Source organism: Melanerpes formicivorus, unplaced genomic scaffold, assembly GCF_026170545.1.
Source record: "Melanerpes formicivorus ecotype bairdi unplaced genomic scaffold, bMelFor1.0.p_v2 SCAF_18, whole genome shotgun sequence".
Classification (NCBI taxonomy): domain Eukaryota; kingdom Metazoa; phylum Chordata; class Aves; order Piciformes; family Picidae; genus Melanerpes; species Melanerpes formicivorus.
In genome coordinates, this window is record NW_027142370.1 from 7,244,009 (window position 1) to 7,257,305 (window position 13,297).

The window sequence follows — 13,297 nt, forward strand, 5'->3', positions numbered from 1 at the left end:
TGCATCTAGAAGTGAGGCCCCTTTTTTTTTGGGGGGGGAGATAGAAGAGCAAGGGTGATTTCTGCAAGCAAGCTACTGCATTTTTTATTCTGCTCCCCTCAGTTGTGTTCTTTTAGTGTGATTTTGATAGATTTTTGTTTTACATGTGTTGTTATTGTTATGCATTTTCTTGCAGTACATCAAGAAGTTTTACAATGAAACCTGGGAAAGAAGATATGGCTTCTCAGTGGATGAAAGCACATTAACTCTCCTCTGGTCCATAACTGTTTCTATTTTTGCCATTGGTGGCCTTGTGGGTGCCATTATTGTTACGCCAATTGTGAAGTTCTTTGGACGGTAAGTGTATTGGAAAACTTGTGCTTTCTAAAGCATCTTCTCTCACAGGCTTTCTTGAAGACTTTATTTGTTAATTTTTTAAACTCCTCACCTGAGTGAAACTTTGAACTTCTTCAAACTATGAAATCACTCCTAAGAGTTCCACATTTCCAGGATTTAAATTAGTAGCTTTTCCTCTGGCCTTCCCGTGAATCATGAGTCACAGAAGTCATTTGCTCTGAATGGACAAAGGGTTGAGATGTCAAGAACGTTGTTTTGACTGTTTCCATCACTTCAGATTGTACTCTCCTAGGACTCTTTGTCATTCTCCTAACTCTTCCACATCCCATTTTTCACCTCAATGTATTTCACCTTCTTCATTTCACGCTTTACAGCAAGTCAGTATTCTCTGCTGTGTAAATATATTACACATTCTATGTCAATTTATTCTGTCCCTTCACTTCATCATTTGGTTTTAAACTCTTATATATTCTTCATAGTTCCATTTTATTTTTAAGTTTGCAGCTTCTTCTGCTAAATCATCAATTCAACTTTTACACACTTATTAAATATGTGAAAATATGCTTGGCTCAGATTGATTAATTCCCAGAATTGTCACTGATCCTTCCTTGCTATATTATAAGGTGTATTTAAAAAGGGGTTCATAGAGGGCTTGAATTTTTGGTGAAGCACAGTTTTGTTAAAGTGATGGCTGATCTCAGTCACACCACTTTGGTGGAAACAGATCATGTTTCTAGGGTAGAGCTTTAAATCTCGCAGACTCTGCCCCTGCTTCTATTTATCCCTGTTAAACCATGAAAACAGCTCTCTCACAGGTATGGTGTATGAGTATGTGATTACAGATGGTAAAGGATTGCATCTCTCAAGGATGCTGGATAAAGGCTGCTCATCAGAGTGTGGTGCTTGAGTGTGCTGTGCACACTTCAGTGTGTTTGTCTGGTCTAGGAAGCCAGACTGGCATATCGGTGTGGTAATTGAGGAGCACATTATGAAATGTTGACAGAACAATAAAATACTTCGCCACTGAGTTGTTCAAGTGTGGGTTGGAGGGCTGGGTGTATGATGAAGCTGAGCTCCATTTACACTGACACAGAGTAATGAACTAAGGGGGATCAAAAGCATTAGTCAGAAATAATGTATGATTTTAAAAAGAGCACTCTTGAATCATATTGCTGCAAAGTTAATAACATAATTTCCAAATTACTGGATTCCTAGGCCCTACTTACTTCAAGAGAGATGTAGAGCAATTTTTTCTTTAGAAAGAGAGCTTTCATCCATATAAGCATAAGTCCCATGTTCAGATGTAGCTTTGATGCTTCATAATTGAAATTCTCTTCTACTGAAGAGCAGCTGCTGTTGCGTGTCCCCAGCACCCAGAGCAATATGCTCAGTGGATTGCTTAGCACACTGCAGGGTGGGTATTTGCAGGAGAGGGACAGAGACTTTCTTCAATCACAGTGAACCATTTGGGGTATGAAGCAATTAAAGGAATTTGTCTGGATTTGTTTAATAATACTTTGTTATTCTGAAGTCATCAGCTGTAGCTGAAATGCTGATCCAGTACTGAATCTGTTACTGACTTTCATGTAAACACCTAATTTAAAGAACACACAGCTTCTTATTTAAATATCTACCTTTCTTACTATACTTTTTGTGTAGTATTTTGTATCATATTTGCTCCTGAGTGGAGCTACTAGAGTCTGAGTTTTGAGAAAACAATGCATTTTGGGTGAGATTTTTAATTCTATTGTTTTCCTAGTGGTGAGGTTTAGACAAAAAGATTCTTCAATCAACTCCATAATTAAAATTATGGGGGGCACGTAGCTGTTAGAGTTCTATTCTGAACTCTGGAACCGTCCGGTATCATGAGAGCAAACAACCTTGACATCACAGAAGGTTAATCATGTGTGATTCTGTAAAAAAGCCAAAGACAATTCTGATGAAGACATTCTCAAGTAGTTTTAATATTGAAAATGCCTAAAAAAAGAATAACACAGAAAAAACCCTTAAAGCTTAGGTCTGTTCATGTGTAGCTCATAGGTAAACTGTCTGTCTTGGCTGGAATGCTTACAAATGGCTCTTCTCTTAGGACTACTTCAGACTGGTTACAGGATTGTGTTACATTCCTGCAGCAGCACAGATAGTTGCTCTTAGAAGGAACTAGTTTTGGCATTAAGTTGCAAAGCTGCTGTTTGGCTCAGGATGTAGCAGCTTGTGACAAATGCTGTGTGCTCCGCTAGCAGTACTCCTGTTGATGTTCATATAGAGAGCCTCAGGCATGGCACTTAGGTTCTTAAGATGTGTAGGATGGCTAATTGCTGTGCCTTTGAAGTAAAGCTCTTCAGTTAACTATGATGTTTTATTTTAAAGCTGTGGTATAGATTTGGAACTGTATCCATCTGTGTCTAGTACTGTATTTTGGAGCTGTACAAAATGCCTAAGAGGCAGTGTTTATTAGGCATTTTTGGTGTTTATTCATGGGTATTTGATGGCCTAGTGTGCTTGAAAATTATTAGATTTAACTATTCTAAGGCTAGCATCTACATAAAATATCTTTCTCTTTTAGGAAATGTACTCTGCTGCTCAACAATGTATTTGCAGTGACAGCTGCATTGTTGATGTCCCTCTCCTTGTTGGCAGGGTCATTTGAAATGCTCATACTGGGCCGTGTTATAATGGGTGTTGATGCAGGTAAGCTTGTATCATGCTGGACATATCTGAAATGCTTGCACCTTGCATAATCTTTCTCCTTTCCCCCAGTTAGATCTTTCTTTACACTAGAGGCATTTCAGGGACTAGCCACCCTGATTGCACTGGCCCAAAAGAGCAGACTAAAAATTGGAGTATCTGATGTTTAGAGAAGACCATGGAATGGATGTTAGCTGCTGCTGTCCACCTTAGTTATGTCTCTCCCTATATTCCTCCAGCCCCATCAGAGTGTATCTGTCTATGTGTCACAAAAATCCTGCTAGTAAGAGTTCATTGCAGCTGTAAGCCTGTATTGAGATGAACATCTGCTAATGCCATTTACAGTAAAAATATTTCACCTGAGTGTCAGCTCTGTCAGCTTGACATATTGGGGTTTTCTTTCCTTAGCTGCACCAATAGCAACATGATTTTTCTCGCTTTGGGATGAGCCCATTTAAAACCTGTTCTCTTGGTGATTCTCTCTGAGTAACCTTTGGTGCTACTCATCAAACAGCAGCCTACGCACACCACTGTAGATCTGTAACAGATAATCAATCACATGGTTATTAAATGGTGCAAAAGTAATTAGACATGTAGAGAAGATAATTCATATCTGTGGATAGATGTCATTCTGTTCTTTGCATGGTTTTATGCCACTCTTGTAGGCAGATTAACACTCAGACTCCTTTCAATAGATATTTGTTTAGTACCTGGCACAATGAAAAGGCAATTCTACTTAATATATGTTTTTTCCCTTTTTTCTTAGGCATTTCTCTGAGTGCCCTTCCCATGTATTTGAGTGAAATATCTCCTAAGGAAATCCGTGGTTCATTGGGTCAGGTCACAGCCATTTTCATCTGTGTTGGCGTTTTCACTGGTCAAGTTTTGGGGCTGCCAGAAATATTTGGGCAAGTAAGTATTTAACAGGTGTTTTCTGTGAGAGAACCCAAACATGCTTGAAGGGTTACATTTTCATATTGTAACTCAGTTCCTTTCAAAAGTGGAAAACAGAAACATTGGTTTTCTGTTCTGAAGCCCTTTGAATAGTGGCTTCTTCTGTGTACATGTGACTGAGTTTGGTAGGTGTGGAAGTGGTTTTAACAGCTTGAATTGATTGTGTGGTGCATGTGCAGGCTCCCCTTTTCCACTGCTCCTTTCTTGCTGTGCATGTATTTTTTGCTGGTTTCCAGTTTCTGTGAGTGCCACAGAAATGCTTAAGAGGTTTTTGCATTTTTCATGTGTAATTTCTCAATGTGAGACATGACTGAAAAAGGCTTGGTTAGAGGACATATGAGGACCTGAATAGAAAGACTCTTCTACAGTGATTAGAGCGCTCCTCGTAGCTCCTACTTTTAGACCAGGAGGTGGAAGAGCAGAGTTAATATATACCTTTATGGAGGGGGATTATCTGTTCTGATATAAGAGCTTCTCCTACTGTTGTAGACTGAGATTATCTTGGTGGCCACTGGATGTCATCATTACTCTGAATAAATGAAGTCAAGGTTTATTCAGGCTGGCACTTGGAATTGCTTTTCATCTGGAGATGAATCTTCAAGGCAGTGCAGAGGAAATGTCTGTGGCAATCTGCTCACAATGAAACCTGAACTAAGAATCTCTTCTGACAGCCAGCAAAAGCAGTAAATTGATGAAAGGTGAGGAGGGAGCTTGTCCTCCTTTGTCCATCCAAATTCAGCTCCTTTGTGAATATGTGATACCATCCCCCTGACACTTTTATTTTTATTTGACCAGTGCTGCTATTCTGTCTCTTTATTCTTGGGTTTACTTCTCCTGAAGGCAAATGCTTGGATTCAATTTACCCATTATTGAAGGACATATTACTCCCCTGCCCCAACCCTCCAAATGAACCCATTTTAAGAAAAGCTTAAAATGGCTTTTGCTTAACATTACTTTGTGGCATCTACAGATGTTCCTTCCCTTCCTTTGAAGGCTACTCTTTTACAAGTGTCTTAAATGTCAAGAGACTAATCCAACTGCTTAGAATATATGTCAGCTCTTATGTAGTAGGGTTTCTTTGGTCTGATGGGTTTTTAAGCATGCATACACCTTCAAAGGTGATGTGTCATGGAAATTCTTATTTCCCTGCTATGTGCTTGAGATATTTTTAATAGGAAATACTTATTCTGCAGCTTCAGATCACTCTTGCTCTTGTCAATTATCTTTTTCCCTTCCCTCCCTCCCAAAGTATAAATCTTCACATTTTTCTGCGAGGTCTTGAGTGCTTTTGAGTTGAAGACATTTATCTTTCAAGATATGAGTGAAAATTTATTTTGTCATATAGAACCAAGAGTCCTTGTGGCACTGAGACACGTGCATAAAGTGTACTGGAAACAAAAGCAGCTTATTGTCATGGATGCATGTCATTTGCAGACTGTGACAGGGCATTTGTAACTACCTTTAGAGTAGGCCAGGAGCATCCACTAGTTTAACCTTTACCAGAATCACTCAAATTCCCAATATGTTCTGTTTGCAATGATTTCAGACATCTGACTGTGTAGAACAGAAAAAGTAATGTCTCTATTCTGACTATCTATATTGTAGAAATGTAATAAAGTGCAGAGAACTCTAGTTGGAAGCCAACAGCTAATGGTGTGGCTCAGGGGTCAATACTGGGCTTAATCCTAATCCTATTCATGACCCTTTGTTTTGGTTTTTTCACTGTGAGGGTGACCAGGCACTGGCACAAGTTGCCCAGAGAGATCATGGTGTCTTTCGTCTCGGAGATATTCAGAAGGACAAGGCCCTGGGCAGCTAGCTATAGCTTATAAATATATATCTATATAAGAGATATTATATACCTATAATCTCCAAACTTCTGCTTGAGCAGAAGGGGTGGCCCAAATGACTTCCAGAGAGCCTTTCCTACCTCAGCCATTCAGTGATTCTGTGAAACACTAAGTGCACACAGAATTGTATATAACAATTTACAATGCAAAGAACTCAGTGTATTCATGTTGAGCTTTTGAAAAGTGATTTCCTAAGACTTTTAAATCTGAGCTCAAAGTCTTTAACTAAGCAACATGCCTAAATATGTTGCCCCATTCTAGCCACCAGGCTAGAGATGCATGGCCTTGGCAGTGCTGACAAGAGTACAGAAATGCTGCCAGAACCCTCTGTGTTGTTGCATACGCATAGCTCAGCAGTATCCACAGGAAGAGAAGGTCTGCTCTGTTATATCAGCCCTGTTGGTGGGATGTGGTGGGTGTTGATGTATTTGTAACAGAGACATTAAATGAGGTATTTTGCTTGTATCTATTGTGGACCAGCTGAGACTGTGTATTTACTAGAGATTATAAATCAACCTTTTATTGGTTCCCCTAGACAGACACAAAGGTATTTATTCATCCCTTTTCTGTACAGAACTCATTAAGTAATGCATGGGAAAACAGCTGTGAGTCTTGGTGTCTCCAAATGAGTTTCAGTCCATTAAAGTTGTGCTGTGAGATTTCAATTCCTGAAGTTTTAGGAACAACACATGGCTCATTGGCCATATGTAATGTTCAAATACGGTGGTTTCACGTTTGAGAACATCCTGCAGGAGAGGATTTGTCTGAATGGTGAAGTGGAAGTGTGGTTACAGAAGAAAGAGGAATATGGAGATATATATTTATTTATGTATTTTTAGGCTAATTGCTAAACAACAGATTTAATGCCAGAGCACTGAGTATTGGAGAAAAGTCAATTGTTATCACTCTCAGTATGCACAACATGATCTAGCATGCAATTTAATTACTAGAAAGAAGCTCATGAGACTTGGACAGCAACCACTTTTAAAGCTGTTTTAAGCAACAAAAGCCTTCTGCTGACATCTGTGAATTGTAGATTAGGATTGTACAGCCTGAAGGCTAGTGACACTGCACTGTGTAATACTTGGGGAGACACTGAGACTTGAGTAATCTTGTTGTCAGAGCTATAGCTGTAGCAGTGACATAGAAAAATAAATACCCATGCAGGTGCAGAACAGAGGTGAAATGCAGGTGCTCAGTTGCCTTTGTTTTAAACCAGAAGGCAGGGAATTCATAACTCTGTTATTAAAACATATGCTGACAGAAGTGGGTTACAGGAATGGTCATGAAAAGAGAAAGTTGTATACAGCAGGGACACAACTGTCAGACAGGGAGGCTAGTGCCCACTGCAGCCTGAGGAGGTTGTAGAGCACAAGGAAGGTAAGAGGTAGTTGTCCTGCACCCTATGCAAGTAGCTGCTCTGAAGCCTGAGATACAGAAGTGCACATTCCTCAGCTGCCTCATAATCATCACCACTGGTGGGATACTTCATTGACCTCACTAGATCTTTCCAAAATTGGGTGCCCACGTACAGAGCAGTACAGCATTTCTTCTCATCTGTGTTGCATGACACTGTCAACGGTCCAGCTCTCCCTCTTAAGAGTTTTGTATCTATGTGTCTATTTTTAGTCTTTTCTGTGTTGAAAGTGTTTTCAAATCTTGTCAAACTCTTCCTGATTAGTGAAAATATTAAATGTAACCTGTGCTTAAGTAGTTCATTGAAGTTCATATGGAATAATAGTTCAGCTGTCTGCAGTACCTGTTGACATTTTCCCATGCCACTTTCTTTTCCAACTTTTTACAGTGACTTCCGTTTCCCTCCCTGATGAGTGTCTGACATGGTAACATTTGCTGTGCTGTATTCCAGTATAGTTTGATCTTGTTTCATTTGCAGTTGATAAATCCACGTTCATTTCCTACTCCCCACCTGTGTTTCTGCAGCCTTGCACTTCATTACCTCAGCCTTTGAGTGTGTCTGTGGTTGTTAAGCTTGCTTTACTATTTAATTGTCTTTTGTAAATAGATCAAAGCTGGGGTTTTCATGCTCCAGCCTAAGCAAATATCCATAATGTGACAGTTTTAAATTAAAGTTTTACCATCTTGACATGTTATTCGTAGTGATTCAGAGTAGGTGATGAGTCAGGTCCCCTGTAATTAAAATATTTAATGCACTTTTAAGCTTTTTCCTGAGATAAAGTGAGATGTGGTTGCTTCCATTTCTCTCAGCAGTGCCTGTGTGCTTTTCCTTACTGATAGGTGAGGCAAAGTGTTAATATCTAAGTCACAGCTATGCTGTTTTTGTCTTTACCTTTTTATTACTTCTGGGCTTTGCCCAGTTTGTATCCCCTCCTATTCTTTCTTAAAGAGGTTAAGGAACCTTCCTTTTCCCTGATTCCTTTGTTTCCCTTTATAAGGCTTTTCCTCCCCATTTCTGCAGCTAGTGCTAACATCCAAACAATTTACTGGAGCACTTTGGGACATAGTTTAATGGCCATAGTCCAACCTTGATGGTTGGACTGAATGATCTTAGAAGCCTTTTCAAGCTGCAACAATTCCATGATTCACAGAATCACAGAAACATTCAGATTGAAAAAGATCCTCAGGATCACCAAGTCCAACTGATGGCCCTGCTCTGCAAAGTTCACCCCTAAACCACATCCCCAACTACCACATCCAAACAATTCTATGAGTAAAGTGGCTTGTTGTGAAACCTCAACTTGGTTCATAACCAGCAGCCTGTGAAAAGTTCTAAGTTCACTGCCTGCTTCAAATCAAGAACTGTCAAACTACTAAACAGCTTAGCTGAAGTGTCATCAGGATTTTACCCATGCTATGACAAAGAGAGGACTGAGTCAAAATATACATATTTTTGGATGTTTTTAGATCAATTAGATTAGACTAAGAGGCAATGTGCAAGTATATGTAACTGTGTGAAAACAGCATTGTACTGTTTCTTAAAGCTAATGAGTGATACTTCTGTGAGGATGACTTGTAGAATGGATACTTGAATAGATATCATGGTTTTACATATATGATTGGTGATGCTGAAGGAAAGGAAAAACACATTATGTGTAGCTGTTTTGTAGCTTCCCTGTGTCTCTTTTCATTCTCAGTTGACTGATGGCTTGAATTCTATCTTCCCTGGCCCTTGAGTAAGGTGATCTGAGAATGAAGTGTTCAAACTGCTATCTAAGCTCAGGCAGAAGACATCACACTACTCACTGACACAATATGATGAGAAGTCTCAGCCTTTCCCATCTCTAGTGTCACTATGGGGTAGCATTACTGACTTATGTTTGCATCTGTTTGCAGGAATCTCGGTGGCCTTTCTTATTTGGAGCCATCATTGTGCCTTCACTGATACAAGTTGTGATTCTGCCTTTCCTTCCTGAAAGTCCTCGTTACCTCCTACTTGAAAAACATGACACAAGCAGAGCAGAGAAAGGTATGATGTGTTACTTTCTTGTAGCAGAGTGTTTAACGTAGGGATGGAGGCTGGAAAGTAATTCTGCTAACACAGCAGAGTTTTATTCCAGTAGGAGAGATTCTCTTGGCAGATATTTTTCCTTCTTTTATTTTTTGCTTTCTTTATTTGTCTGCATGTGTGTAAATAGAACTGCTTCTATAAAAGAAATTCTGCAGCAAACTAACCTGTATGGCATTATGCATAATGATACAAACCCAACCAAATCATCCTGGTGTTCTGCAGCAGCCACAATATGCAGGGTTCATTTGAGACTGAAAGGTGGTTTTAATCTTCATGACTCTCCCTTTTCTACAGTCTTTGCAGCTTGGCTAACAGAAACATCAATTCTGCTGCTTGTTTTGGGAGGCTTTTTTGTTGGTTTGTTTGTTGGGTTGGGTTTTTTTCAGTAGTCATTGTGCTTGACCCTGTGCTTCTGTAACTCAATAACCTTTGCTGATCTAATAAAAACCTCATACACCTACTTAGCTGAAATTTTCCAGTGCTTCCATATAGCTTGCTGCAGTTTCACAGACACAGGTCAGAATATTTTGTTCCTACTCTAACTTCTGTGTATAAGAGAATTTGCTTGTGTGATCACAGCTGCCCCACTAAAATTGCTACAATCAGTGGTAGGTTCCAGTATATCCTCATGTTATGACTGAGAAAATGGTCACATTTTGGTTTTGCTTATTATAAGGACACTTTAAAAATTGGAGTGTAGGAAGTTGTCTGTTTATAATACCAAAATGCTTGCAGATCATAAATGAGCTTTAAAAAACTATCCCAAATCTTTATTTGAATACCATTCTTAACATTTCTCCAGTAACTAAGTAGCTGCTTGCAAAATTGCTTGCAAAGTGTGAGTCACTCCCTGAAACATAAGTCCAATAATCTTTTAAGATGAAATTAATGCAACTTGCTCTATCCTGTTTCTTCTACTATTAAATGAAAAATTGCCCTCCTTTTGTTGTTGTTGTGATGAGCATCCTGAAATAGAAATGGCTCCCTGATGAAGAGACTCCCACGTTGTCTGAATTAGGTATGGAAAGAAGAATTCTGTAAATGTTGGAGCCTCAACCATTTAGACTCACAACAAAAGGCACAAAAGCAACAAGGCTTTGCGGAGAGTTCTTTAGCTTTACAGTCAGCAGAGGTTTGGTGAGAAAGAGAGCAGTTTTCCCAGGGACTGCGAAGGAAAGGTCTTGCCTGCCAGCTGTGGTCAGAGACCCCAGCAGGGACACTGTGATAAGCAAGCTTGGGGCTGGCTGTTGGATGGGAACTTCTGCAGCACCACGGCTGGGTTGGGGAGAAAATGGAATGGAATGGAATGGAATGGAATGGAATGGAATGGAATGGAATGGAATAGAATAGAATAGAATAGAATAGAATAGAATAGAATAGAATAGAATAGAATAGAATAGAATAGAATAGAATAGACCAGGTTGGAAGAGACCTTCAAGATCATCGCGTCCAACCCATCAACCAATCCAACCCACCTAAACAACTAAACCATGGCACCAAGCACCCCATCAAGTCTCCTCCTGAACACCTCCAATGATGGTGAATTAACTAGGTTGGAAAAGATCTTTGAGATCATCAAGTCCAACCTATCACCCAACACTATCTAATCAACTAAACCATGGCACCAAGCACCCCATCAAGTCTCTTCCTAAACACCTCCAGGGATGGTGACTCTACCACCTCCCTGGGCAGCCCATTCCAATGGCTAACAACTCTCTCTGTGAAGAACTTCTTCCTAACATCCAGCCTAAACCTGCCCTGGTGCAGCTTGAGACTGTGTCTTCTTGTTCTGATGCTGGGTGCCTGGGAGAAAAGACCAACCCCCACCTGGCTACAACCTCCCTTCAGGTAGACATAGAGAGCAATAAGGTCTCCTCTGAGCCTCCTCTTCTCCAGGCTAAGCAACCCCAGCTCCCTCAGCCTCCTTTGTGTTCCAAATTTAAACTGGCTCATTTCTACCTGAGATACTGTGATACTGTGAAAATTGTAGATATACTTCCAGAGCTATGGCCAGCAAAGAATCCACATCTGCAATGCTGTTGCATAATGTCACACTTGTCATAGGAATCTATTGGAAATCCTGCCACAGTACCTGGAAACCTCAGCACGATAGTAAAGCTGGGCCTCTCATAGGCAGAGTTTAAAGGCTGTAAAATACTGGCAGTAAAACAACACCACCTGCCTCAAAATTCACACTATTTACTGTTGATGGCCAATTGCAGTCTAGGATGTATTCAGTTCATGTGTTCTGAAAATGTTTTGAAAGCTAATCCAGAAGCATAGAAGGGAGAGTTTGGAGTAGAAGACATCAGGAGAGACAAGTTACCTACACCTTACTTGGTAGCTGAAGGGAAGTGAGCTTTAGGAATTGGCATATTGGCTATGAGAAAGTAGCTTTTGTGAGCCACCTTAAATACTATGCTTTGAGGAAACAAGTAAGAAGAGACTGCAACAGGGAACTTTTCAAAGTAACTGCACATCAATAGAAGTCTTGGGGCTTGGTTAAGTCTAAAAAGCAAAACAAACAAAAAAAAAAGTAATAATACTGGGATATGTTGTAGTGAGTGAAACTCATTTTAAATACAGTCTGCAGAGCTTTTGAAACAGCTAATTGCCAATGATTCCAGAGACAGGTATGTAAAGGACAGTGAAGTGTCCCCGTGAAGTTCCCTCCCATTCTTTGCCTGTCAGGCAGCCATGTCTCCAGCACCAACCACCTTGCTGCTCAGACAAGGCAGCCTGTAGGGTATCAGATGTAATATAGGCAAGGATGATTCTTAGATTTCATTTTGGAGTTAATAAAATCCACTTGTAAGGCAGCATAGGTCATATCATCTCATACTTCTATGTTATAACATGCCTAAACGGCTGCTAGGAGAAAAACAAATTTTCTTACTCCTTTGTAGTTATTTCTCTTCTAAAGTAGGCTTGCAAGTGAGAATATCCTTGGTCATGTTTGGCCTGTGGGGAAGGATTTTGGTTCACTGATGGAATAACCTGTGGTGTCAGACCAGCGTGGGGGGTTTGGAGACCTCCTCCCCACTCCCAGGTATGTAGAATAGAATAGAATAGAATAGAATAGAATAGAATAGAATAGAATAGACCAGACCAGGTTGGAAGAGATCATCGCGTCCAACCTATCATCCAACACCACCTAATCAACTAACCCATGTAACCAAGCACCCTGTCAAGTCTCCTCCTGAACACCTCCAGTGACGGCAACTCCACCACCTCCCCGAGCAGTCCATTCCAATGGGCAATCACTCTCTCTGTGTAAAACTTCCTCCTGACCTCCAGCCTGAACTTCCCCTGGCGCAGCCTGAGACTGTGTCCTCTTGTTCTGGTGCTGGCTGCCTGGGAGAAGAGACCAACCTCTGCCTGTTTACCACCCCCCTTCAGGTAGTTGTAGAGAGTTGTAGAGAAGGCATGAGCTGAGTTTTGGGTATCTGGAGTAATGCAGTGGAATAATGAAAGCAGGTGGGGCGGATAATTCACAAAACAGGAGTGAATAACTGTCAATCAACAATCATGAAAAATTGTCTGGATGTTAACATCATCTGCAGAAATGGGGGAGGGAGAGCATTTTTGGGATACCCAGGAAGTTTGTGGATTATTAAAAACCCTACTGCTTTAATGTGATGCCCATGCAGTATTCTCCATTTCAATGATGGCTACAGTTAATGCTTTTGTATTATTTGCCTCTTAAGTTAAATCTGCATATTAATATCAGAAATGTGCAAGCCTTTCTTCTAAGCAAATCCTTTTTCTTTCCTCTAATGGATCAAGGCTATTCATGCAAATATACATCTCACTGGGGATTGTATTTTGTTGGAGGAATATAAACCTGTTATGAGTAAAAGGTTTGCTGTATTTAAGGCAGATGACTACATTAGTCTTTATAAAATACTCTCAAATGTACATGTATGTCAAAGCTTCTAAAATGGAGATGCCAACATTAATCTTCCTAATTGTTTTAGAGTAG

The 13,297-nt window shown here is 40.1% G+C and overlaps 1 protein-coding gene across 3 annotated transcripts in view; it reads left to right on the forward strand.

Annotated features, from left to right (window-relative positions):
* Nucleotides 1-13,297, forward strand: part of SLC2A9 (solute carrier family 2 member 9) — an 81,795-nt gene that overhangs the window by 32,456 nt on the left and 36,042 nt on the right. For all 3 annotated transcript variants that reach the window (XM_068149481.1, XM_068149480.1, XM_068149482.1), the window contains 4 exons: nucleotides 176-336; nucleotides 2,903-3,027; nucleotides 3,791-3,936; nucleotides 9,141-9,273. In XM_068149481.1, the coding sequence (XP_068005582.1) occupies nucleotides 176-336; nucleotides 2,903-3,027; nucleotides 3,791-3,936; nucleotides 9,141-9,273 (565 nt within the window). The remainder of the gene's footprint in view (nucleotides 1-175; nucleotides 337-2,902; nucleotides 3,028-3,790; nucleotides 3,937-9,140; nucleotides 9,274-13,297) is intronic.